At 49.3% G+C, this 27,908-nt stretch overlaps 1 protein-coding gene across 1 annotated transcript; it reads right to left on the bottom strand.

The window, feature by feature from the left end:
- Nucleotides 1–849: 849 nt before the first annotated feature.
- On the bottom strand, nt 850–26,317 carry anapc1 (anaphase promoting complex subunit 1). The gene is made up of 48 exons (XM_067236026.1): nt 26,205–26,317; nt 25,338–25,574; nt 25,052–25,213; nt 24,890–24,932; nt 24,540–24,640; nt 24,040–24,122; nt 23,879–23,952; nt 23,460–23,605; nt 22,927–23,162; nt 22,490–22,708; nt 22,108–22,203; nt 21,933–22,023; nt 21,691–21,756; nt 21,438–21,575; nt 20,804–20,947; nt 20,171–20,231; nt 18,669–18,856; nt 18,452–18,526; nt 17,456–17,736; nt 16,735–16,826; nt 16,385–16,533; nt 15,301–15,379; nt 14,869–14,905; nt 14,633–14,706; nt 14,369–14,547; nt 13,956–14,182; nt 13,702–13,820; nt 13,301–13,572; nt 11,312–11,546; nt 11,003–11,094; nt 10,527–10,661; nt 10,264–10,346; nt 9,794–9,872; nt 9,544–9,618; nt 9,200–9,261; nt 8,980–9,070; nt 8,831–8,884; nt 8,414–8,607; nt 6,778–6,864; nt 6,560–6,677; nt 5,094–5,171; nt 4,843–4,910; nt 4,385–4,523; nt 3,025–3,111; nt 2,588–2,683; nt 2,169–2,370; nt 1,637–1,771; nt 850–1,380 (listed from the first exon to the last, which is right to left on the bottom strand). Exons 2-48 carry the CDS (start codon nt 25,548–25,550, stop codon nt 1,262–1,264), a joined length of 5,874 nt encoding a protein of 1,957 aa, XP_067092127.1. The 5' UTR covers nt 25,551–25,574; nt 26,205–26,317; the 3' UTR covers nt 850–1,261.
- Between the last annotated feature and the right edge of the window lie 1,591 nt (nt 26,318–27,908).

The raw sequence follows: 27,908 nt of genomic DNA, 5'->3' as shown, positions 1-27,908 counted from the left end.
GTATGACATACTTAGAATGTTTTATAGTGGAAACAAACTGCCCTCTCTCTTGGGTGCTTGTTCCCACAAGCTTATTAAAGCAATCTGCTTTGAGGAGCGCAAACAGGAAAACACCCACTCTCGACAGTTCCGGTTGGTCTTCAACTGGAGCAGAGTACAGTAGGTCTCATGACATCTGGCATGTGACAGAAAATGAAAAGCACATTTCCAGGAACTGGAATGCAGAGTTGAAGGCCAATTTCTACAGGCACCGATACTGGATTTGACGGACAGTATTCCCTAATAACAAACCACATAGCCTACTTTGGGTTCAGTTTAAGTGAAATGAGTGAACATTGTTCTTTTTCATCCTTGTTAGTAATAGTCTCACTTAGAACTTTCACTATTACTCACTTGACAAGTATCAATATCACCTCCTATGAAACAAAAGTTGTACTAACAAGAAACTAACCCACACAGATCTAAAGACTGAATTCTCACTCGCCTTGCAACAAAACAGTGGAACCATTTAGACATAAGATGTGTGCTGGGTGTGGTGGGAGTGAGATGTTTGGCATTTAAGACTGGAATGTTCCCTGAGCAATCAGATTTTTTGAACATTGCATTCCATGTTGTTACAACAACTCCCCCCAAAACACACACACACACACACACACACACACAGCCTGAACTCTTATTGAATCGTCCAGAAAAGCATCTCTGATATTTAATTTGAGATACACCGGTCTAGACTGTATCCATCTGTGCTGAAATTGCTTGTGCTAAGACAAACTCCATTATGATTCTACACAACACATAAACCAATAATAAGGTTAAGAATTATCTCCAACACTGAATTTCACACCACAATCACCTTCCCAGATTTTGTCACCAAGTTTCCAATTCCACTTTATTTGGTACATTAGTACAACTTGGGTAGAAACATACAGACAAAGATTACATACAAGTTGTATAAAGTGAGAAGGCCTATGTCAGGTCATACTGTACATTAAGGTCTGACTGTTAGACGAGAGCAGTGCAGAGTGTCAGCTCAGAGGAGGCGGGTCAGAGGCCCAGTCCGTCTGCAGTCATTGGTGTCACAGAGCACCGTCGCATGCTGTGAGAGCCACAGACGGATGCTATTGGACGAGAGAGGCGTCGAGGCAGAAGGCGTGCGCTTGTGTGTCGTCCGGGAGTGGCAACCCCCCGGACGTGATGCCATGGCGATGTGGCAGATGTGACATCAGAAGGCAGGCGGCTGCGTGACGCTTCCTGCCTGCTGTCAGAGGGCGTGCGGCGAGGGGGCGGGGCCCAGTATGAGAGGAGAGAGGCGCAGCAGGGCCCGCACTGGAACGCCCAGCTGGCTGAACCGCAGCAGCAGCTCAGGGAAGGAGGGGATTCCTAGCAGAGCGGGGAGAGAGAGAGGTGGACGAGAGACCAGCAGGGGTGAGACTCAACTGGGGTCCTTGTCAAAGTTCTAATACTCCAAACAGACCAGACCGCGTTAGGAAAATGGAGGGGGGAGCGACAATGACGCCCACCATTTTAAATCACACAATCAAAAATGTTGATGGGTGCTTTTGGACAGAATTGGACGGGTTAAAGAGCGGGGTGGCGGGCTGATCTGTGTGTCATTTGAGCCCTAAGCCGGTCTTACCTTCCAGGGGACTGTGGTGGAAGCTTCTGAGGCAGGGAATGGAGTGGTAGACCAGGAAACAGGCCAGCATGGTCGACTGTCTGCCCTCTGCCAGGGGCTGGTTCCTCAGATACGCACGCAGCACCTCACTGTGATCTGAGGGGGATGGAGAAAGACGGGACACAACATTTACAAACTCGCGGTCAAATATATATTTGTACTTTTTTCGAACTATTCTTGGAGGAGAAATGTATGTGTATCACAAGCGCACATTCAGCAATCACAACCCTGAGTCAACAACAGGACCTGAGTCAGTGCCTGGAGAAGCTATGTGTGTACAATACAAGCAGGGGCTGGCTGACGTGACACTTTGCCACTGTATCAGTTTGACATGTGGGTTTGGTGTTCCGCGGCAATGTGCAGATATTCCCACGCTTGTGTGGCTGTCCCACCCTGACATGCTGTGACATGAACCGAAGAGAACAGGCGCTAAGTGTCTCACGCACAGACACATTTTGAATGCGTGCGCGTGGTACCACGAAGCCACACCCACCTGCAAGCCAGTGGTCGAGGGTTCCATCAGCGGTGTTCTTCATGACGGGCAGGAACTCGGAGCTGAGCAGCGCCCCGCCGCCCTGCCCGCCCTCCCGGACGCGCCCCTGCAGCGTGCGGCTCTCGCACATCTCCAGCACCAGCCTCATCTGCCACAGGGCGAAGGTCTCGCTGGCCTCGCCCCTGCGCAGGCTCCGCACCGCCTGAACGGGAGGGAGGGCGGCGCGTACCACGGAAAGGGAGCACGCACACGGTCAAATCAAGCCGATTCAAATTGTGTTTATATGTATGTGTGTGTATATATATATATATATATATGTATATATATATAGCCCTTTTTACAAGCAATGTCACAGCGGCCTTAGAACTACACCAAAACCAACCTCAGCCCTCATGGTCCTACATGTGTTCTGGCCTCACCTGGTCGATGGCGATGTAGGTGGGCAGCATCTCGGGGTTCTCCTGGGTCACAGACTCGTACAGGATGGCCGAGAACAAGGCCAGGGTCTCCCCTCTCTGGAGAATCGCAGAGACGAAAGAGGGATGTGCAGTGGGTGACTTCAATCAGACCCAAGGTGACTAGGTTTAAATGTAGCGCATTGAAATACTTAAGGTGCACTTTGGTTTGCTCAACTCATCTCAAGATGAGAGAACATATGAATTTGTAAAGATAAAGATCCTGATGACTTATGTGTTATTAACTTAAATTGAATAATCAAACAAAATCATTTAATAATTGTCTATATCCAGCAACAGCCATTATGTACACTTTGCTGGCCCGACCTTAATAAAATGGACTTCAAGTGATTATTAAAGTGGATTCTTCACAAAATTATCTGGAGAGGCAATTTTCGTACATTTTTCATGCCGTCCGAGGCCTTGCAGAAGTACTCGGCGAAGGAGACCAAGGCAGGGTCGGAGGTGAAGGTGGAGATGGCTTCAGGCTGGGGAAGAGAAACACACACAAGCAGTGTGTGTACAGACAGTTCAGCACTGCAGATACTGGGGGTCCTGAGGGGCTGGAAGGTTCTGCACAGCTCATTATGGCCTGCTTTGGATAAAATCATCCCTTTCGTCACCATCACCATCATCATCATCATCATCATAGATAGGGGGAAGAGGGGGGGGGGGGCTGCTGTAGGCTGACAGGCAGATTGACACTAGGGCAGTAGCATACAGGGACGTAATACACAGGCTGTCAATCACACTACCCAGTCTGACCTAATGTAGGGTTCAAAGCCCCACGGTGACAACACTGCTGGCTCCACAGGGATTGGACCTCAGTACGGCATTTTTGTTATTGGCTGTTCCAAGATTCATTCATGATTCCCCCCTCTCCCTGCGTGGGTCAATACAGACATGGAGGCTCATTAGCTTTGTATTGATCGGCCATGTGTTGGACAAATGATGCCAAATTAGTGTGTTGGCAGTTGTGTGTGTGTGTGTGTGTGTGTGTGTTCACCCAAAAGCTGTTGACGTTTCTCTGAGTGTCTTGATCTTAGCTTTAAGTAGAGGGTTATTGAGTTTAAGGTATGGATTTAGAACACCACACTGTTTAACCACTACCAAACATGTTGGACTGATCTTGACCAGCACTGCTACTGATTTAAGGGTATGTAGTCACGTATTAAACTTATTTTTCCGACTATCAAAAAGCAATTAATAAAACCTTGTGTTTTATGGTTTTAATGGTTTAGCACCTGGTCTTTGCAAGCTACTTCCTGTGTAAAGCACAGTAAAGCCTGCTGTTGCTTCTTGTGCTTATCACAACATTCTTATCACATGCAGTATCTTCACGTTATCGGGCCAGTTCAGCTGGGCCGTAAAGTAAAGTGAAGCTAGACTGCAGGGTGAAGTGAGACCACAAAATAACTTCTGGGTCTGAACTGACAGACGGTACAGAGGTTTGTTGGCACGATGATGGGTAAAAATCCCTAAGTGTGGGGAGTCAGGTGGCTGAGCGGTTAGAGAATTGGGCTAGTAATCAGAAGGTAGCTGGTTCGATTCCCGGCTGTGCAAAATGACGTTGTGTCCTTGGGCAAGGCACTTCACCCTACTTGCCTCGGGGGAATGTCCCTGTACTTACTGTAAGTCGCTCTGGATAAGAGCATCTGCTAAATGACTAAATGTAAGTGTCTGGGCCAATCATAAAGCCGGTGTTAGGATGTGGCTGTTCTATGGGAGCCAGGAACCATGTATTCCTGTGCTGCGTAGTACCTTGAAGGTGCGGACTTCGGAGTTCCTGTTGTTGACGCTGGGGGCTAGCAGGCTCTTCCAGCCGCGCGGGTCGTCCTTGTAGGGCAGCTGGCCCGCACGCAGCTTCACGTACAGCACGCCATCTCTGGAGAGGATGGACCTGGGGAGAGACGAGGTTCCAGTCTTGTTTTAAGAAATACATCTCAACATTGCACTTTTATACCTCCACACAAATACAGTAGACAATAAAAAAAAATATATATATATATATATATATATATATATATATATATATATATATGTGTAAGTACAAAATCTTGAGTGCCCAGTATAGTCCTGTTTCATAGTACTGTATACTATACAGTACATATACTATGTATCTAACAAGTAAATACTCTCTATATATACACACTTTATCTACATAACTAATGGAACTCAAACTGATTTTTACCAATATCCCAGTGGACGCTGGTACTTACTGTAGATGCTGAGTTCCTTTACTGAGGTCTATGGACAGCTCCCAGTAACGAGGTCCTTTCACCTTAATCTGAGCAGACAAAAAAAACAAAAAACAAACTATGACAAAACTCCACCGCAAACTCTGCAGGCTGACTGTGTGCCCCCGCCCCCCCCCCCCCCATCCCCCCATCCCCCCCCCCCCCTCCCCCCGAGGACAGAGCACCTGGGCTGCTTCAAGGACTACATGTTAATGGCCCTGATGCAACTTTACCCGTGAGAGAAGCTGCAGTTCGGGCAGCATGGAGGGAGCCATCAGCTCCACGGTGGTCTCCTCGTACCACTGGCTCTCCTGGTGGAGACACACGCAGCACACAATACTGTTACACCTCACAACTTTACATATTACACAGTGTGTATATACACGGTATGCACACTTCATACACCCCCCAATGCAAACATCCAACCCCTTTTCATGATTAAAAATTTTACTAACACACACACACTGTTATATACAGTCACATTATTAGTCATATAAGTAGGGGTTGGATGTTAACGACATGTATGAAGTATAAATACTAACACACACACATATATAACAAGAGAGAGCTACATTGTGTGTGTGCACATGTGGGGTATGGAGTGTGTGTGATTGGTGCTAACAGCAGCTGGTCTCCTCTCTGCTGTTCCAGGTAATTGAAAGAGGGAATGCTGGGAGGAGAGACGTCCTCCACAACCAACCTTCAACGGCCCACACACACATACACACACACACACACACACGCACACGCACAGACAAACACACACACCCCGACGCAAACATCCGCCCCCTATTTATGACTAATGATGGGACTATTATACAGAAAACAACAGCAGAAAGAGAAACTAAAATGACGCAAACAATGAATAGGTTTTAGTTTTGACTGGAAACCACACCCAGCGTACAATCAATTCAAAAGAACTGAAATGTTTCTGCTGAAGATTTGAAAGACACGTTTTCTTTTTTTTTGTTGCTTCGTGTTCGGTTCCTGATGGGGTGGCGCTTTGCTCTGCATGCCGAGATTAAATCAAGTGCGCCTTGAGCATTTCAAATATTTGAAATACTCACTCAGACCAGCCAGCCCTGCTGAGTATTAAAACAGACTTTGTGGTGGAGTTGGTGATAGTCACGGGTGACCCTCGGATCCTCTAGGGTTCATCATTACAGTGCTTTCACAGACAGACTTGTTGGGTTAGCTGAGTCCCAAAAACATCTGCTCAAAAATAAGCTTTGTGAATCTGTTAAGTATTCACGCCTGAGGCAATGGCTTTGTATTAACCAGGAATCTGGGCCATCCAACCACAGAGTTAGCGGTGACCTTATGTTCAGCATGGTCATGGTATTTCTAGATCGGGGAGTCAGGTGGCTGAGCGGTGAGGGAATCGGGCTAGTAATCCGAAGGTTGCCAGTTCGATTCCCGGTCATGCCGACTGACGTTGTGTCCTTGGGCAAGGCACTTCACCCTACTTGCCTCGGGGGAATGTCCCTGTACTTACTGTAAGTCGCTCTGGATAAGAGCGTCTGCTAAATGACTAAATGTAAATGTAAATGTAGATCATTCTAACTCTGGAAGGGTGGAGGAAGCAGGTGTGTTGAACTATTCAGTGTGGCTACAATTAGCATGGAAGCACTGGGCTAATTCTTCCAGGCTGTGTCATGACCAACCTAGGCCAGATGTGGCCGGTGATTGGCTGGTTTACCTTGTATGTGACGTCCAGCAGGGCGTAGCAGGGTTTCAGGGTGTCCACATCCACCGGGACCAGCAGACGAGGCTCAGCCGCCAGCACCCCGAGGTGTCGCAGGGCCTGGAGGTGGTACCTGGGGTCAAAGGTCAAGTGTCCTGGAGTGATCACACAACGATGGAAGGAGGTCCCAAGCTGACAGATGCAGGGTCGGAGTGAGGGGGTTTCATTGTTACCTGTTGTCGGTGCTGTGGGCAGGAAAGTGTGGGTAGAGGGCGCAGAGCAGGGCAGCGATGGCAGAGTTGGATGTGCTTAGAGTGTATCTGGTTGAACGACAAGATAACAGTTCCTTTTACTAAGCAGACACTTTCATCCAAACGCTGCGTACAGCACGGGGGGGGGGGGGGGGGGATCTTAACCTTCAACCTCCTGTTCTGCAGTCATATGCTCTAACCAAACAAGTCCCACGAACCACACAAGTTACTAACACAGTAACTCTAAAACTACGGAACAGAAAAGCAGCCCCAAAAATATACTGTACACAAACTTTGTTATAATTGCAAACAATGGAGTTCCCTTTTTTTAAAACAGTGGTATATTGTTGTGGTAGCTGACGTCAACTTGTCTCACAAAAAGCCCCACTTAAATCTAATAGCAGGGGGGGGGGTTAAGTGCGTGCTTGGACTGGTTCACACAATAATGGTGGTTTGGAGAGGGAAGGCACTTGTATTTGCTGGTCCAGGTGAGGGGGTTGCTTTGCCCTCCCCCAATAAAAGGGATGCTCAAGGAGATTACTCTTCAACCCATCAACTGCCAATCACCCGGTCTCCGTGGCAACGGCCAAAGACAATCGAGTTGGTTTGTAGCTGGATCTAGCGAGGTGCTCTGCTGAGAGACACGTGTTACCAGTCACAGACGTGAGCTTGGTGGCAAGAGGAGGCCAATGGCCGGGACTTGTTTGTTCAAAACTGGTCTGATCTGTGGGCTAAGAAGGAACTTCCTCTGACGTGTCGAACAGCAGACCAAACGTGCAGCATTTTAATACATGAAAACGTTGAGGTGTGCTCAACATAGCTTTAGTCATTTGCAATTCAAAATGAGTCACAGCCTCAGCTCTGGCAGTATCAAAGTGACATTCAGTACTCATGTCAGTCGGGGGTCACACTCTGAAATAGGACTAACTGCTTCAGTCTGACTTCTAGAGGCACCCAGCTGGGATAGGAGCTCGCTAACTCCAGACAGGCAGGGCTGGTGGAAACCAGACTGGAAATATGAAGGAAGAGAAAGGGGGGGGGGGGGAAAGGGAGGGATGAAAGATAAGCCCGTAACACGAAAGGAATGTGCTAATGAATGAAAGACAGGCGCCATGTATCTGCTCTGCTCTGCAATCTCTCTTTCTGAAGGCCAGTGTGTGTTTACAGCACATTCTCCGAATGATAGAGTGCGAATACACTGCAACAACCCCCTCTACATGGGAACCTTGCATTTGCAGCGTGGGCCTCAAATTGTCCGCTCTAAAATAAGAAAACCGGTCACAATGCAATGTCTGAAAACAGACACAAAGTGGCAGATTTCGTCTCAGTAATTAGAAGGTGTGTTGGAGAGCCCACAATCACTGGGCTTAGACGGTGCGTATTCCATCTTCTAGTGTGTGTGTGTGTGAGTCTGTATGTGTGTGTGTGTGTGTGTGTGTGTGTGTGTGTGTGTGTGTGTGTGTGTGTGTGTGTGTGTGTGTGTGTGTGTGCGTGTCTGTGTGTGTGTGTGTGTGAGAGTGTCTGTGTGTGTGTGTTGTGTGTGAGAGTCTGTATGTGTGTGTGTGTGTGTGTGTGTGTGAGAGTGTCTGTGTGTGTGTGTGTGTGTGTGTGCGCTCACCTGCCCCCTCCCAGGAACAGCAGGCCCAGGGCCATGTGGTGGGCCATGTGGAAGCCGTAGTTCATCTCCCCGCTGGTGCGCTTGTGGAGGAAGCGGCAGAGCTGCAGCACACGCAGGTTCCCCGAGCCCGCCATCACCATGGAGACGGCCAGCAGGACCATACTCAGACACGTCTGCAGGTTGTAGGGGCCAGTCTGGGGAGGGGGGGGAGGGCATTAGTCCGAGGCCACACCCACAAACACTCGTTTACTCTATATGCAGGCTAGTATAATCATAGAGCACCACAAGAACCCCCCCCACACACACTCACACACAAACTGGTCAACGACTGAGACAGTCGGCTGTGGTGGTTCAGAAGCCGAGGGTCAAACAAAATGGATACAGTTGCACAACCCCGCCGACAAAACTCAGACTTACAACTGTGGCTGTAGCTGATGTCAAACCTTGCATGAAGGTCCTGGCAAACTTGTACTACGGGGGAAACAGATTGGTCAAAACAGGAATCAGTCTGTTCAAAACAGCCAAGTTCGGAGACTGAAACGGTGATGCGAGGTGAACTCTCATACCAGGCAGTCGAAGGCGTCCGAGTTGGCTGAGCCGGCGAATCGGAAGCCCACAGCCATACAGGCTCCTGCGATGATGTAATCATGAGCCTGGCTAAAGTCAGGAACACGCACACAGCAAACACAATTAAAGACCAAACCCAGGCATCAAAAAATGTACGGCCAAATGTGCTCAATTTTGGCAGTCCATTCGCCAGGCCTCTAGGTGAGTGATTATACTCACGCCAAAGTCTCCATGTTCAGGTCCTCTGACACCACTGTGTTCCCTATGTTCTCCTTGATAATCTACAAGCACAAACAAGATCATTTTGCCAGTCATTATTTCTAGAGAATCTCCATCAGGGTTGTTATGCGCACACCAATATTCATACCCTCGTGACACTGAGAGCTCGTTTGGGGATGGGAAGAGGTTTCCTGGTTAGAGGTTTCTCATTAAGAAATCAGCACGCAACATGATAAACAACATCGTCAAAAGATTTGCCGTTTCCAGCTGCTCATGTTAATTGACTGACATAATGGCCCTTGTGGTCCTAAAATGCCAATGTGTACACGCGTGTGTGTGATTACCTGTGGAACATTGCTGCTGACCCAGTCAGAGTTTGGCAAGATTTCATCCCACATGATGATACACCTGGCCAGGGTCTGAAAAGAGAGAGAGGGAAAGAAATGGGGAGAGGGAAAAAGATGGAGAGAGAAAAACACCGAGCGTAGACAAACCAATTATGAGTCTAGGACAGCCACAGGCCTTACTACACCCTAGGTACTGCATACACAGTCAGATACTATTTCTCTCTCTCTCTCACTCACACACACTCACCCTCAGAAGCAGAAACTCTGGCTTGATGAAGTCCAGGAGGAACATGGTGTCCGGGGCTTTCAGCCAATCAGCTATGGACCTGAGAGAAGGAGGTGACAATGACTTGTTAACGCCATCCTGGGGCTTTCATCCAATAGGAGAGCAGAACCACTAGAAGGTGAGAGGGAATGAGATGTGCTGATGCTCTTAGTGATATAAAAGACGGTTGAAGATTCTGATCCCATCAGAACTAAGAGGAACAGAAAGTTCTCAGTGTGGGTGAAAAGGAGCCCAAACAGCCAGCGAAGACATGGGCAGCGAACAGGCAGGAAGGTGGTGAGGCAGGAAGGTGGTGAGGCAGGAAGGTGGTGAGGCAGGAAGGTGGTGAAGCAGGAAGGGGATGAGGCAGGAAGGGGGTGAGGCAGGAAGATGGTGAGGCAGGAAGGTGGTGAGGCAGGACGCCAGGGCTGCTGGGAGGACTGCCTGGTCACCTGTTGTTGGTCTTCAGGTAAATCATGGCCAGGGCCAGAGTGGCCCCAGGACAGGTCACATCCACGTTGATGGTGTCACCCTCCTGTGAGAGGGAAAACACCCATATCAAGTCACACGCTCACGACACAAACGACTACTTTGACGTGCTCGATGACAGTACGCATTCTAAGAGAAACAGCTGAATGCTGGCCCATCCACACAAGGGCAACATCAACTTCTCTCTCCATCTTTAATATGGCCCTTGCCGTGTCAGTGCGGGTACCTTGATTTGGTAGCTGGGGGACTTGTGTTTCTCCCTGTTGATGCCAGCATGGGTGCGTCGGTGCCCACCAACCATGTACTGGTACAGCTGCTCTGGCACGTTGAGATCGGTCATGCCGATCAGGTTACTGCCGTGCTGAGGGGCGTTAAAGGTGGGGTGGGGGAGAGGTGAAAAAGAAGAAGAGGACAAAGGAAAGGAATAGTCATGTAATGACTGTGTGAAATGCCTTCTCATTCAAGACCCGGTATTGTTGTCATCGTCTTGTTTGATAAAAGACTTCAGAGAGACGCACTGAAAGTCTTAAAGGGAGCACCAAGTCCCTTCATCTTATCGTGTGTCACTCTTTTGAAGTGGGTTAGGGTGCCTTTCATTCAGCGTTTTTTTTTTTTCCGTTGCATTCCTCGCTGTGGGTAGACAGGGCCCTAACTGTGCAGCTGCAGTGCCGTGGCAGTGGAAACACCTTGTGCTGTACTCACCCCCAGACACACCATGCCCAGCGCCAGGCCTGCAGCCAGGGAGTAGGACTCTCTGTCTGTGCAGTACTCCATCTCCGGGCCAGGGGGCCGACCTGCAGGGGCGGCACATAGCGCGGTTGTCACCGGTTACACTTCCTCCATAGAGCTTGCTCCCAACACTGGGGTAAATTCTACCCCCTTCTCAGTCCATTTCATCAGACCCCTACACTATGTCCCCATCTCTCTCTCAACCCCCCCCCCCCCCCCTCCTCTGCCTAAGGACCCCAATTCCCTCCATCTCTCTACCCACTGTCCCCCTTCCTCCCTCACCTATCTCTGCAAGGAGGATCTCGGCGTTGTGGCGGTGCCCGGTGCCCTGGTACACCAGGCCGACGCCCACCACGGCGGCCACCTGCACGTTGTGAGGGACGTCCAGCTCCGTGGAGGTGGGCGGCAGCAGGGCGGGGATGTGGATGCTCAGCAGCCGGGTGATGGACATGTCCATGGTGCCCAGCTTGGCGGCCGAGACTCCCAGCAGCAGCCCTATGCTGGTCATCTCGTGGCCCTGGGGGGAGGGGAGCGGGGACGGGAGGGGGGAGGGGAGCGGGGACGGGAGGGGACGGGGACGGGAGGGGGGAGGGGAGCGGGGACGGGAGGGGGGAGGGGAGCGGGGACGGGAGGGGGGAGGGGAGCGGGGACGGGAGGGGGGAGGGGACGGGGACGGGAGGGGAGCGGGGACGGGAGGGGGGAGGGGACGGAGGGGGGAGGGGACGGGAGGGGACGGGAGGGGGGAGGGGAGCGGGGACGGGAGGGGGGAGGGGAGCGGGGACGGGAGGGGGAGGGGGGAGGGGAGCGGGGACGGGAGGGGGGAGGGGGAGCGGGGACGGGAGGGGGGAGGGGAGCGGGGACAGGAGGGGGGAGGGGAGCGGGGACAGGAGGGGGGAGGGGAGCGGGGACAGGAGGGGGGAGGGGAGCGGGGACAGGAGGGGAAACGGTGGTCGGGGGGGAAATAGAGGTTAGTCCTGTCAGACGAGGTGGGACAGGTTTCATTAGACCCCTGTGGGTTCCAACAGGATGTACAACTCAGGCTGTGTTTGATAATACTGTGTTGTTGTGGGAGAGGCAGCCCCTTACAGACCACAACACGACTACACCCCCCCCCCCCCAGCTACAGTACATCTAATCACATCCCGTCGCCGTATGCATTGCTCCTATGACGGGCTTTATAATAGTGTGACACTCTTAGAGACCCCTAGCTGGCATCTATTAATATTTTCAATTGGACCTCAATTGGTGTTCTACTACCACTAAAAGACTTCAGATAGCCAAGAGGCCCGAGTGTACAGTGTGTGATAAGGAGGAGCAGCACATTTCTAAGCTACACGTTGTGTATTATATGTGTAGAAGTGTAGAAGTTTCAATAAACACCACTGAAACTGAATGGAGTTATCCATGAAATAATTATGTCTTGGCACTCAAGCCAAGGATGAGACTGGATAACCTAACCATGCACTCAAATACAGGCTTCTCCATTTTCTGGGAGCTAAGATAGAGCGCACCCAGAAATCAGCTCGTAGTAAAGCATGAGCCGAGCAACAACAACAACCACAGTTGTTTTCTCAGTGCAGACTGAATCCGAGTTTAGCGATACGGTACAACTACCAGACCACAGATCAGATCTCCAGCAGAGTGACTAACTGGAAATGAGAGGGCAGCCCGCGTAAGCAGCCGAGGCCCAGTCAGACTGAAACTGTGCTTGATGTCACACGAGGCCTTTCCCACTTTCATGTGAGAAAAATAACAGGATGCAGTCCGTTTGGCAACAGACAGAATGCGGCAGAACCCGAGGCAGCCATCAGGTTACCTGGAAGATCAGAAGGTAGCGAGGCCCGAGCCCAGAGCGGGAGGAACTACACAAGTTCTGTCAGCAACAAAAGGCTTCTGGTGGTTTGCATAGTTTCTCTGAATGACAAATGCAGAACTGGCTATTTGCGATCAGTCTGTCAGAAGTGTCTCGGTTTGTGGTGAGAAGAAAACTTTGCTAGGTTTTCGGCAAGCCTGTTTTGAGGCTCTTTGCGAGTGTGTGTGTGGGGGCTGTTTGCGAGTGTGTGTGGGGGCTGTTTGCGAGTGTGTGTGGGGGCTGTTTGCGAGTGTGGGGGGGCTGTTAGCTAGTGTATATGCTCCGATGCTAGCGTACCCGTCTGTGTGTGTATAAGGTGTATAACGCATCTTCACCTTCATCAGATAGTCTTGTATATCAGCCCGTGGCGCAGAGCCTACCCTACTGTGTGTATGAAACACGCGTGTTGGCGTCCTCACCTTGGTCAGATAGTCGTGTATGTTGAGCGTGGCCAGCTTGGTCAGGTGTCCGTTGAGGCCGAGGGCCATGAGGAAGCCGGCGTACTCGTTGGCCAGCTCGGGGATCTTGGGCTTGTTGTAGGCGATCCAGGCCGAGTCCACCTGGGAGGCAGGGGCGATGGTCAGGCCGGCTGCCACCCCGTTGTGGAAGCTGGACCAGCCCGTCATGTTGGGGGGGACGTCGATGTTGCCGCTGTTCAGGTCCACCATGGTGTTCCTGGGAGGGGCACGGCCTAGGAAACAGGACAACGTTCTCAAATGTCATACAATATTAGACATATCGAAACGTATGATGATGGTTATAGGTTTTCCTCAGTCGCGAACAAGGCGGACATTTTGAGAACAGAGATTTTGTTTGTCACCTGTGAGGTTGAGCTTGGGCACTGGCAGGGGCTCTGTTGGCACCGGGTGGTAGGAGAAGAGGGTGAATAACCCCCTGCCCACGGGCAGCGCCATGGTCCTCTGGCACAGCTGCAACAGCCTGGTGTCGACAGACAAGAGGGTCAGGAGTTCCATTCTGCCCCTCTAATAATGTCACCATCTCTCAATAAAGCAGTCGAAGAAATATAATTTATATATATATATATTTTTTTATAGTCCTTCCCTCCACACTCACTTGTTCTCCTTCTCCTCGATGTACTCGTGGTCGCTGACCTCGGGCAGGTGGACCACGCTGACCCGGACGGGCCGGGAGCTCTGCAGCAGGCGCCGGGCCTCCTGGACCCTCAGGTCCTGGCTCCAGATCAGGCCGATCACGTCCTGGTTCAGCTCCGTCATCCCGTCCTCCTCCTCCTCCGCCTCCGTGGTGGTGGGCGGCTCCAGCGACAGCCCCGGGCCGACCGGCTGGAGGTGGAAGCACACACCCACACGTCAGATTAGGCACACACTTTACACTTATATTCACAAACATCGAAAAAACACACGTAAACACACACGAGGACCCACAACGCCACCCCCTCTAACACAGAGTTGTTGTTTTTCTAGAACAGTAAAAGAAGCATTCTCCAGTTTGTCCAAAGCTTCACTTACAGCTTTGCCCTTGGCCAGGGTGAGTTTGTGGGCTTGCTTGGTGAGATCCTGCCGTCCAATCAACAAACAGACGTCTTCCGACCAATCGGAGCAGGGCTGCTCTCGGCACTGGTAGATGGCGTCTCGGATGGGCAAGGCCACACCGAAGGGGACAGACTCCAGGTCTTTCAGAGTGAAACCTGAACCAAACACAAAGCAGCCATGGATCATGGCTGGAGGTCACACCAGCCAACTGCTTTTAACGAGCCAATCCAAAGCACTTACCTGCTGAGGTTAACCACACCACCAGCTTCTCAGCTAGACTCTCATTCGAGGATTCAGTCTTCCCACTGCTCTGTCTAGCGAGGGAGAAGACATGAGAATGAGCAGGAGTACTGGTAAACTACAAGACTATTTGGACCTCCATTTCCCCAATCACTAAAGTGCTGGACTATCCCATTCTGCCTTTCAGTATGCACTCATCTGGATTCAATGAGATATGGCCGGGCATGCAGGCTTACCTCCTGAAGTTAGCTTCAGAACCACTCTTCCTCTGGCCTGGGAGGGAGGGAGGGGGGGGGGGGAGAGAGGGAGGGAGGGAGGGGGGGGGGGGGAGAGAGAGGGAGGGAGGGAGGGAGGGAGGGTGAGAAAAAAGGAAGGGGGAGAGAGATAATTGGCTTCAGGTGAGGTGTTGTCACAGGTCGGGGGATGTAGGTCAACCACAATGTGAGAAGAGAGCAAAGGCTGAAGATCTAAAGAGACTTCCTGCCCTTTCAACAGACTCAATGTGATGTCTCCGGGTCTCTCACGGCCCCTATGTATGTTCTCATGCTAACAACAAAGCTATATTGAATGGGAATGTTTTTGAACATGGAGAAGGGTTAAGCTGGGTGTGTTCTTGCACACACTCTTTCAACCCCCCACCCTCTCCCCGCCGGAAGACAGTCACTCACCAGCAGAAAACTTGGCCAAGTATTTGTACATGTCGACCGAAATGGCATTCTCATCTCCAACGATGTACAAGGCATAGCTCTGTCAGGGGCCAGCAGGAGGGGGAGGTGGGCGAGGAGGGAGGGAGAGACAAATGCAGGAAAACAACCGTCAGCATCTGGTATCTGCAGTGCAACTATTAGTGGTGATGGGGATGTCACTGAGGTTTTGCTTCCAATGACGAGTGTGTGTGTGTGGGGGGGGGGGGGGGGGGGTGTTGACAAAGGAGAGAGGGAGCAAAATAGAGATGGAACAACAGAGTAAAGCAGAGCGACGGCGTGACGGCAAATGAGAGTGGTGGAACGAGAGAGACAGAGAATGAGAGAGAGAATGAGAGAGAGAGAGAGTGAATGAGAGAGATATGGAGAGAGAGAGATATGGAGAGAGAGAGAATGAGAGAGAGAGAGAGGTATATGGGAGTAAATAGATGAGCTGCACGATGGCTATCCGTCTCTCAGTGGTGATGTGCGTCACCTCACTTATCCTGAATGTGGGGAGACGCCCACCTCGCACGCTTCGCTTAACCCACCCCCACCCCCAGGACCTGCCATACAGCCAGTCTCTCCCTACCTTAATGACTATCGAGACGCCGTCTCTGCTCTCTGCTCTCACACACACACACACACACTAAACTAAATACACACAAACACAACAGGACAAATACAAGGTCTCTTGGTTAAACACTAGCTCACGTGCACATATTTTGCTCTAGAATTCAAATCAGTCATAAACAGACCAATATGTATATCTGTCTTCCACTTCTCCCTCTCTGACAACTGAGTGGACCTCAGTAATAGGAGCTCCTGACATTTAAACAGGAGCATGTGAGCAAGTGCTTGCATGTCAGCAAAAGATGACTCTGAACAGACTGGAAGGGCCAGCCATCGGCGACAGGAAGCAACCAGCCCAACGTCTAATCCAGCACTAATAACGGCGTTTCCTGATACCAAACAGCATCATGTCTACCAGTGCGTTTCAACTCTGACTTCCAGAGGACACACTGCCGTCTTTAACACCGACGAGCTACTGATGATGACGTCATCGTACCAGAACCAAGAGTCGGGTCCTCTCGCAGATGCCAGGCAGGAAGGGAAAAGGCGGGACTTCCTGTCCTCTCAGGCAGCGGCTGAGCCAGCTGAACACACAGGGAGGCTCCGCCCTCAGGAACGCCGGCCGCTGCATCTGCTCCAGCTGGGCTGTGGAGGGGGAGGGGCACGCCATGCCGTCCGTTACTACAGACACGTCCCTCACACACACACACATCCTCGCCAGTCGATAAGAAACGGTCTAGGTAGGGAGCTCTTGGTAGGACAGTAAAAGGACGCGAGGGACTGAGTGACGTGTGGCAGGAGAGCAGCAGGACAAGGAGTGAAGCTGTGCTGCGTGGCGGCTCTCACCCTGCTCGATGAGACAGACTTCAGTAAAGGAGGTGATGAGGGAGGGGTAATCTCTCCAGTACAGGTCGATGTACTGCTCCAGATGTAAGTCTCTGGAACACAGGCCCGCACACACACACACACACACACAATTAGTAGGTCATGAGAACGGCTGTTCTAGTTCGCTAGTTGGACATTTAGTCAATATAATTAATCCACAGCCAGCCATTACCACCTCCACTTCAGCAGAATGGCTCAAATGGATAAATCAGAATTTGCAAAAACACTTTAACTAGGGTGGTGCGTGTGTTAGCTAACATCTCCTGTATTAACAAAAAGCTCCAGTGAGATGAGTGTCACCCGGTGCTTGACTCTCCCTACTTCAACTCTTCCTTTAATGTGGACAGCTGAGCGGCTTGTGATGCTGTCAGGTTCCACAGCGCAGGGCGCCCTGCTCACCAGCTCTCATTAACGACACCTGGCTGTGTGCGCTCAGCACCAGGCCCAGGTGTGTGGGATCACTGAGTGCGACACTGGCTGAGAACATGCTGGCTTCTGTCCAGACATGCTATTCTGTCTGGCGACGATCTATCATCAGATTGCCGATTTCTCTGTGAGAATCCGTCTTCTACGCCCCCCAATCCCAAACCTCCAGCTCTGGGCACACACTCAACAAACTGTGGTTTGACTCCTACGCAAGCATCTCCTCCTCATCCACACCAAACGCACTGTCTCGTTCTACCTGGCTAGCTGTTGCAGCAGGCTGACCAGGGCCCTGGCCCCGCCCCTCTGCAGGTCGTTCAGCTGCATCTCCTGGTAGAGCAGGTGCAGCACGTAGAAGAGGGCAGGGATGTGGGGGAACAGAGGGGCGGAGCTGTCCAGACGCAGGGTGGGGCTAGTGGGAGGGGACTGGGATTGGGAGGAGGAGTCTCCGGCAGAGGGTTCGCTTGTTACGGACTCCAGACCAGCAAGCCTGCACACCATCTGCCGATGGTAGTGACAGCCCCGCATGTATTCCCAGTCCTATAAACGCACACATGAAATACAACACAATGGTCAAACACACCCACCAGTGATAAAAAATAAATACACGGAGTAGATAATTGCAGAAGCACCTCACCCTCCCCAGGCAACACAAATAACATAAACATGTTCCGGAGTTCGACAGAGAGGTCCATTAAAAACCCACCTAACAGGTTTGGAGACTGCCATGACAGCTAATGCAGGCCTGACCCAGGCCTGAGTCATCCTTTACCGCATGTCAGCCTAAATACATGCAGTCCTACATACGGTAAACAAGCTGTTCTAGAAGGTCACGCTACCCAGAAGCATTTTGATCATTCGCTAACGACCAAACAGGCTTTTATAAAGTGAAAGCAACACAGAAACTTAAGCAACCTACTAAAACTATAATGTTGAATATATAGACTCCAGACAACAAATCAAAATATTTTTTTACTAAAAGGTTTGGGTAGTCGAAGGATCCTTGTCTAATGGAAACATTACCAGTGACCGCGTGACCATGACAGCCAAGTGCAATTGGTAGTGGAATTAATAGAATAACAGCCAATGTAATCATAAATAAGCTGACTGACTCATCGTGGCCAAATGGATGCATGTTCTTAACCCTTCTTCAACCTGAGCTTGCTAAGGAGGAGCCCCGAGGACGCCCTCTCACTTCAGACTGAAGCAGACCCACTCAGATACAGACACATCGTCCAGGCTTGTTCCGGCCTACCTCATCAGAGCCCGTCTCGGCCGGGCGAGCCTTCTTGGCAGCAATCACGGGAGAGAGGGGCACTTCAAAATGGAGCTGAGGGCACAAGAACGCAAGGTCACGCCGGAGTTAGACTCGTCCTTTTTCCATCAGGCCTGTTTGTCTCCAGCAGCACGCTGGGCGTGCGAGCTGAAACAGGAAGTGGAGCGGCCGAAACAGGAAGTGGGGCGGCGCTCACGTTGCGAGTCCAGCGCAGGCGCTCTGTGTTGTAGCCCATGAGGCTGATGAAGCAGGTGACGAACAGGTTCCACTCCAGGTGAGCGCTGGGCCCACCAGGGGCGTTGTACATGCTGTACCACTTCACCAGAACCTTCATGGCCACGTCCTTAGGAAGGATGAACCGCAACGCCTGCAGACACTTCCTCACTACAGCCACCGGGGGGGACGACGACGACGACACAGGACGACAGAGACAGACAGCGAGAGAAGACAAAGGTTATTAATCGAGGTGGGTCAGTAGACAGCAGACAAGTCAACAGGATTTCCAAGCAAGACAATGAAATTTCATCCTGAGAAACCACCAACTCACGACTCCTCTCTCTCCCCCCTCTCTCCCCCCCCTCCCCCCCACCCCACAGCCAGCAGGTAGACAACCACGCATTAATTAGCTCCTGTGCCATCGCCCAATCAGACACCTAATCATCTCCGTCCTGCTATCTTAATTGGACGACAGAACTACAAAAGGTCAGAGTAGAACAGCAGAACAGGATAAATGCCATTCCATTAGAGAGTGAGTCCTGATCTCAGGGATCAATTAGTGACTAATGCAGAGGAACGCCAGGTACTAATTGGCTACCAGTTTCCGAAACAAAAGATGAAGGGGGGGGGGGGGGGGGTCAGCAAAGCCTTTAATAACTAGACAAAAGAGATGATCCATTTTGTTAATACAAACAAGCTCCCCTATGGTGATGTACTTCAAGAAAACAAAAAAAAGGTTATTTTTTACAACAAAATAAGCTGCCTTGGCTGTTTAGATATAGCCAGTCCCCCTTGAGGTATTCACCCGCTATTAGCTCTGACACTATCATCGGTTTTCAGCCTTATTTTCCACTGGCCACTTTTTCATTTGTACCATTTACACACCAGTAGATAACATCAGCCTGTCACTAAGTCACTGTTGTATACACCCAGGCCGCACCACATGTAACAATCCACACGTCATGAACCAAAAGTCATATCAGACCTGGAACATCGCAACAGGAAATGCACTTTAAGAAAGAGGTTCATTCATGTTTATGTTGTGTATGCCTCAGTGCATGGCAGTCCTGTCTGACAGAACACAGGACACAGGACAGGGAGCGGCAGGCAGGTTTCTGGACGGCACAGACAAACATCCCCAGCCAACAGGCCGCAGTCACTGGACTATGGTAGCAACACCCCTCCAATCTGCTGAAGCAATTATCATCAGTTAGCAAGAGAAGGTGAGTAGTGCTTGTTTTCTTCAGCGTGTGTGTGTGCGTGAGTGAGTGTGTGTGGGCTGGAGCGAGGGCTAGGAGTGCACCCCTCCCCCTGTCCACAGGCTGCAGTACGTCAGTGTGTGACGGCGTGTGGCTCGCAGCACTTAAACCCAACTTTCGCGAGCGATCGGCAGCATGACTCAGCTCAGTGCCGGAACTTTCCCCACCACTGTCTCTGGTCATGCGTATCATTCTGGTTCACCCTGCTCTAGGTGGCTCTTACCCAGCTCAGATGTGGCGATTTCAGGGATGGATATCCTCAGCATTGTGCCATTACTTAGCTCCTAAAGAGAACATACATTTAGAATACATTCCTGGAGATTATAGGGGGGAGGAGCACAATTTGAATCCCACAAAAACACGAAATATTAATCTGACAAGTAACCGACTTCATTTATGATGGAAGCGTTCCACGTGCATACATAGGTCAACGTTTGCAAGCAGCTTTAGTTCATATACCCAAAACGGCCTTAAACTGACACATTTGGTGCTGTCCAAACATGTCAGATGTCACAATATGATTTGCCTGAGATTGACACATTGCAGGGGTCAAAAGCAATCAAATTCAATATGGCATGAAGACGTCCGTAAAGTGGTCGACCAGTTACTAGCGGTCTCATATTGCACTGGGGCTAGAGAATGACAGCTGTGAAGAGAGGTGGAGCGGGCGGGGGGCGATAAGGGGAAGGGACTAAGAGAGTCGTGTTAAGGAGAGGTGAGCAGAACATTTTTGTTACAAAAATGCATGAACACAGATGACAGACAGACAGGCAGACAGACAGACAGACAGACAGACAGACAGGCAGGCAGGCAGGCAGGCAGGCAGGCAGGCAGGCAGGCAGGCAGGCAGACCCACCAGAGTCACCCTGTTGCTGACAGGGTCTCGGAGAGCTTGGATGTATGGAACCATTGTTTGGAAGGGGTAGTCGTCCTGCCAGGACCAATCAGGGAGCTTGGTGGTCGACCCCTTAATCTCTGACACGGGAGACGGCATAGCCATCTGGGAGTTAGGGAAGGTCAGAGTTCAAGTCAGGAAACGTCCTTATTCCTCAGATAGACAATCCTCCTTGATAAACTTTGGTCTTCTTCTGTAACAATTCAATCTACAACAGCAGTTCAGCTTTGATACATGTTGACAAGACTATTTTTTGTGTACCCCCCCCCCCCCCCCTTCATCTGTAAAGGTAAAAAACAGCCACACTGATCTGAGGTTGCAATCTAATTACGGTATTGATCAGAGCGTGTACACAGTCCTCATCCATCACAGGCCTTAGTTCTACAGAAGGCCTAATGGCTCCTTTTATAAATATAGAATAATGACAGCCACAGCGGAAAACTGTCGGGTTCAGACGGAAGTTGGGCCATTAGTATTATTAAAACTTACTGCTCCTCTCAGACGGCCAGCTGTGTCTGACTGGCGCAATAATCTCCAGTCTCATCAATCTGATTTAACAGCATTCATTCATATCCATGGATGTGGAGTATTGTACCTCATCCATGGTCCTGATGTGTCTGCCAGTGGCTTTGGCAGGGGTGCTCACACCCTCGATGGGCGTGCTCTGCTGACCGCTGTGGTTGGACAAGCTGAAGCTGGGTGATAGGAGGCCCGGGACAAACACCTTGCTCACCTGGGAGAGGATCAGAAGGAGGGCGGGACAATTCAAATCAACCAATAGACATGGAGGAATGAAAAGCTAGTCAGGAAGTGGGCTGTTTGTGTGGAAGGATTATGTTGTTGGTTACCCTGGTGATTCCTGTGTACAGTGCCAGGCTGCCATTGGTCTCCAGAACCAACATGGCGTCTATGTGCTAGAGGGAAGAAGAAAAAAACATGAGGCAGATTGTTCCATCTAAACCTTCAGGATTTATTCATTATAAGGTTTTTATAGTTGCGCGTTGTACAATGGTGATTTATTGCTTAAAAATATATGAACACATCACTCCATGAAGGAACAATAATGAGCTGTCTGTTTGGTAGACTTTACCTCTAAAGGTGCTGCATCTTTGGCAGGAAGGGTGACCACAGATGGGAAAATGAGCTGAGAGGGATTGTTGCTCTCTATGAATTTAACACACCTGTGAAAACAATACACTTGTTACATATATGAAACAGAGCGAGAGAGCGAGAGAGCGAGAGACACTGCTTTTGCCTGACCTGACCTGAGCTGTTGGTGGGACTCCACCAGGAAGCAGAGGTAGTGGTTCTCACAGAGGTCAGAGGTCAAAAAAACTTTTGATGCCTGGCAGCTCATCTCCCTGGATGACAAACACACAGTTCACCTTCCAAGGCCCAACAGCAAAAGCCTACACCATACACCATACATAACCAAATTATAAACTATAAAGTAAACAAGTCTTTACCCATTCAGCAAGCACAGACAATTCAAAAACAGCAAAAACTGTATTTCAAGGATCCCACAAAATACACCATACACGGCCAACAGTATGTGGATACCGCTCAGTTTACAGACACCTGCTTGTTGAACACATCATTACAAAATCAAGCTAAAGTCAATATAGTAGTGTAGTAGCGGCCCATTACCTGTGGGGGGCAGCACTGGCCGGCTCACTCCACAGCTGCTCCATGCAGAGGTCTGGTACAATGGGCTCCATCTCTGGCCCCAGCAGCGACTCGTTGATGGTGCTGTTGGGCGAGGGCAGCAAGCTGGGGTGTCCCCTTGGGGACAGGGAGCAGTATGACACATTGAAGCGAGCTGCACCCGTAAAGGAGGGCGCCGCCATGCCGGGGGAGTGGGACCGACTGGAGGAGAGGACGAGAGGAGACGGGAGAAGAAGAAATGGAGTATTACTGAGGTTCCAGAGTCTCGAGCTAGTTACCTAAAGCAAGCTCCAACAGAGCCAGATTTCTCTGGATCCTAGATTTCACTCTGAGGAGTGAGTGAGTGTTTTAGGGATGAGGGTGTGCAGGACACCCTACAGCTGTCTGCACTCTCGTGAACAACCACAGTCCAATCTGACCTGAGGGCGGCCATGTTGGAAATGCTCGGGGAGTGAGTCCGCGAGTGGTGGCCCGGAGATGACGTCATCCGGCTGTGCAGGGCGTGGCAGTGGAGAGGGGAGACCATCCCCACCCCAACCGGGGAGTCGAGCCGGGGGACGCTCCGGAGGTGAGAGGTCAGGAAGCTGGGCCCCACGAGGCCCTGCTGCGCCCTGCTGCCCATCTGCTCGGGCCACTTCAGCATGGCGGCCTGCTCCTGAGTTAGGGTCAGACAGCACGGTCGAGGGTTGGTATCAGAAAGGAGGGTTATCGTCAGTCCTATGTCTGACAAACGTGTTGCAGGAAATGTAAGTGAAATTGTTTATTTCGTTAGCAATGTTAAAATAATGAATATTTGATGTCATTGTCTAACTATATTATCATATTACCTTTGTTTTTGCACTGCATGCTGTAAATCGAATTACTTCATGGATATTATGTAACTAGACTAATATAAAATTGTCACAATGAAAACCTTAAAAAACGTGAATACTAAACTACTACTGTATCTTACTTCAGACGTGACTTTGTGCAGCGCCCACACAGAGTGGTTTCCCTGGACGGTGTCGTAGGTTACCACTATGGAAGGGTCACTGCAGGTGAAGACTATCTTCATGGTGCTATCCGACACATACTGCACACTAGCTGCTTCAAACAGACCTGCCGGACACAGAAAAGACACACACACACACACACAGGAGATGAGCCCCTAATGAGCCTCCTTCTTAACCAGCACTAACAAGGCAGTGATTAAGATCGACTGAACAGAACATCCAGGCATCCCACTGCATGATGATGACCGAGGACCAATCCAGCCTCTAACGCACAGCTCTCCACGTAGGACGTATTTGTGTACAACATGTTGAAACTTATAGAAAACTCAACTCTATGGAAATGAGTCATAAGTCGTTGGTGCGAGTGCCTGTAACTCACCTGAAGGTCGGCATATGACCGGAGAGATCTCATCCAGAGGGTGCAGCATGCTGAACACCGTAGGTAGTGGCTCCCTGAGACACACAAACAGTCATTGTGCCCTAAGTACATTACAGATGCCAACGAGACGTCTGTGTCTGTGTGTGTGTGTGTGTGCGTACCTTAGAGGGCTCAGAGGTGCGTCAGATGCAGGGTTCTTGCGTTCCAGCAGCAGACCAAACTTAGTGGGCCACAGTGTGGAGACCTGGGAAACAACACAAACCTGATTGGCTCTCAATGACAACCCACTCAAGGGGTTCCCGCAACTGGCCGGGTAAACAAACCTTACTTAATTATGACTAGTCGGTATAGATAAAAATAACAGCACACACTCGCATAAATACGCACGGTAGACATGTACACACGCTCTCGCCAAGGGTAGTTAATTCACATCCGGACTAATGGTGTTTGTCCATGCAACAGCCTCTTGTCAGCTGTCAGTGAGCCAAATCATCCATTATAACTGCTTATGAAGACAATAGGCAGAACCTGGGGAATATCACAATATAACTAGCTGTGTAAAACTACTGTAATTGCCTTCTACATAAGCAGCACTCCCTCCCCCAATTTCAATCATCCACACAAACGAGTAAGCAGGCGAACAGGAAAGCCAGATTCTCACTTGAAAGGGCAAGGGGGAGATGAAGTCCTTTCCGGACACACTGTGGACGTTGACACATGTGCTCTGGACAATGCACACGGTCTGCTCCTCAACTTCATGCGCTGTACGTGAGGGGGAGAGGGACACATGTTGTTTGTTTACATCACCCATCATCAGAATTATTGCCCAATAAGAAAACCTTAAGAAAGCAAGTCAGTAAGTAAGCCTTGCTGCTTTAGAATGACCCGCGGGTCAGAACCTCTTGTTGCATGATAAAGTGCACAGTAATTACAGAATGCTACCAAACAGCATCAAGTCTAAACTCTAATACCAGGCAAGCAAGTATTTTCAAGCAAGTGCTCCTTACTTACCATCCTTATTCTTTTGTGGAACACCAAAGTTGCACCATAAGGCCTGGTTAAAATACATTTAAAATAAATTAATTGATAATCCCTGAATACAACAACCATCTGTATCACTGACTGTAATGTGTTGACAACATGCCAAGCTCACTCTGGGTTTAGCAGGCCTACCTGTTGCACCAGGCTGTCAACAGTGAAGGCTTTGTATACGCTGGAGGCCTGATTCCTGCTGCCCTGGCTCCAGATCACCATGTTACCTGCTGTATACAGCTCCTCTTCATAATCAACATCACCACTGTCTCCAACACAACCCTTCCTCAGCTGCCAACATTCCTGCAGAACAGAGACCACCAGTATAACAATTGGGATGCTATTCACTTTTATAATTTATGGAAAGGAGAAAGTAAGCAAGGTACGAAATAATGTTGTGATATTGAGTTTTAACTTGTAAGTTTACCCTCTCATTCTCCTGTAGGGTGACCTCCTGGAGAGAGCCCACCAGGCCAGCGGCCCCATCTGAAGACCAGAGCTCAGAAGCTGGCTGCAGCTGACGGAGCTGTAGGTTCACAGCGTTCGGGTGGTTCTTGCAGTGCTCACGGCCAAACGGGACAAACGACTGCAATTCCCCTGCGGCTATCATTGTGGCTCTCTCTTCATACACGTTCGACATGAGTTCCAGATATCAGCATTATTTCTGATGAAGAGGACAAGACGGGGAGAAGTGGAATTGTTAATAAAGAGCCAGTCCTCACTAGGTTTAATATAGCTATAATCTGTTGTTTCAAGTATTTATTTATGCTCAGGATAGTGGCTAGCTTTGATGTTTTCACTGTGTCACTCACGTCTAGCTGGAAGTGTGTGTTCTGATTAATCATGCTAGCAGTAGTTTAACAGTTGTAATACGATAGCTAGCCCATAACCATGTGACGCGATAGTTGATCAGTAGTGATTTAAAGACCGGTCATTTCAGTCCAGTAATGCATGCATGTCATCATTAAATGTTTTTAGTCTAACTGTTACCCTTCTGTTTTCGGTAACAGTTGATTAAATGAGTGCCTTGAGTGGCAAAGACAACTTACAGCAAGCTTGCTACAGCTAGTTAGCTCTAGCTCGTGTCCTAGTATTGACACCAAAACGTCCGATTAACATACATAACGAGCTAAAACATAACACTAGGCCTCGCTATATCGCCAATGGTTAAACCAAGTGCTAGCTTCTCAAATCTGTCAAGCACTGCATGGTCAGCTCACCTTGCTAAAACGTTAGCTATATTAGCTAGATAGCTAGGTAACGTTAGCATAAGCAGAAGGAGACCGGCGCAAACCTGATAATAAGGAATAGTCTGTATCGTCTCGCAGTCCTTGTCTTTTATTTATTTAACCCTTACTTGTGTATCGGGTGATTTCCAATATCAGCATAAACACTACTTAAGTTAACCCATTAAGGTAAAGATCGAAAAATAAGCTTTTCAAATGTGCGCGGACATGTTCCTGTCTTGACTCAGAGGTTCACGCCCTCTTTGTTTCAACCAATCACAGACCGAATAGGGCAGCATGACGTAGGGTGGTGAACATTTTTAACACATTAACACTGACAGGTGGTTGTTTTAATGTGGTTGGTAATGAATGATAGAGTAGAAAATTATAAAAATCTACACACTTTCCTCTTATCAGCCAAGAGGGAATGTCTGAGGCTTCATACCGTGGTACACGGACAGAATATCGTTGGTGATGCTCACCACTCCAGGTGACACAGGGAACAGATGTGTCAGGTCAATATGAACCCAATAGTGACTAAATGGTCGCCTATTCCCCGGGCATCTCTTCCAAACTAGGTTTTGCTCTCTACCAATATATATGTATGTCCCCTGGTACAATAACAAATTGTTTTTTTTTGTTGGGTTTATTGAATTTGATTGTTTTTTGTATATTGTCTGGAAACCATTATGTGGCCCTCTCAAGCACCTGCCTTTTCTCTTATTTGCTGTGGTGTTTTAAATTTAAAATAAGGTTTTGATTTCCGTACACATGAATATCAATCACAAGGAAAAAATAGCAATATGCCTAACATGTGAAAGGTTTTTGCTCGTGCCTCTCCCGCAAATGTGTATCTGAAAGTAACTACTCTTTCCCCTCGTCCAGCAGCATAATCAGAGATATTGTACGGCTATTCAACAAGGTTTTGAAATTCATCAGCAATCTGTATTACAAAAAAAGTAAACAAAGAATAACCCAGAAAAAAACACACAAAAGAATGTGTAGACAGAATGTAAATGTAGGGTTGAATTCCAGATCTTAGATTTATAATTTATATTCTTAGCATTTGAGGATACAAGGAAAGGGCAACTTGACGAGAGACCAGAGAGACAAAGCTGTAATGTGATTGGTCCGGATGACCCAAGGTCCCCAGAGCACTGTGGGTAAGGCTTTGTTGCTTTAAGAAGACTAATGAAGATCTGAAAGGATATTATTGTATGTAATGTCTTCCATGTGGCTTGAAAAACAAATAACTTTACAGCATTAGTTATGATACAATGAAGAGCCGGTTGTTTAATTGATCCGTTGCAGGATTTCTTTACCAGAACAAAACCACATTAGGGAATTCTCTAGGGCCCAAAATTAGGGCCACTGCCATCGGATTAGTTGTGTGTGTAAGTGTACAATACAGTGTGTGCATATTCATATGTGTGTGTGTGTGGTCTTGTTCCACAAGGATGGTAAACTAAGAAAGTAATTTCCTTGTGGGGAAGGGGGTTAGGGTTACAAATAGTGTTAGGTTTAGAGTTACATAAAGGGTTGAGGTTAGGATTAGGGGTCAGGCATTACACAATTATGAATGAGGTGAATTGTCAGTCCTCTCTAGGATAGTAAAACAAACCTGTGTTTGTGTGTTATGAGTGCAAGTGCTTGATGGATAGTATTTAATTCAGTTTTTAATACACACAACAATAAAGTTCAACTTGATTGGCTGGGCAGAGAGTCCAGTTGATACTATTATTATTATGCTGGGGTCATCCCCTGGGTGGTTA

This window comes from Osmerus mordax, chromosome 5 (assembly GCF_038355195.1).
Source record: "Osmerus mordax isolate fOsmMor3 chromosome 5, fOsmMor3.pri, whole genome shotgun sequence".
Taxonomy (NCBI): domain Eukaryota; kingdom Metazoa; phylum Chordata; class Actinopteri; order Osmeriformes; family Osmeridae; genus Osmerus; species Osmerus mordax.
Note: the sequence above shows the minus strand (reverse complement) of the source record. Positions and strands in the feature narration are given on the sequence as shown.

What these genes read in the sequence shown, in the direction of transcription:
- anapc1 (XM_067236026.1), bottom strand. Translation starts at nt 25,550, where the DNA reads ATGTCGAACGTGTATGAAGAGAGAGCCACAATGATAGCCGCAGGGGAA. An exon ending in TCCAACATGGCCGCCCTCAG is followed by an intron (nt 22,709 to 22,926) that starts GTCAGATTGGAC and finishes CCTCTCCTCCAG; the next exon opens with TCGGTCCCACTCCCCCGGCA. An exon ending in CTGTTCCTGGGAGGGGGCAG is followed by an intron (nt 6,865 to 8,413) that starts GTGAGCGCACAC and finishes TCGTTCAACCAG; the next exon opens with ATACACTCTAAGCACATCCA.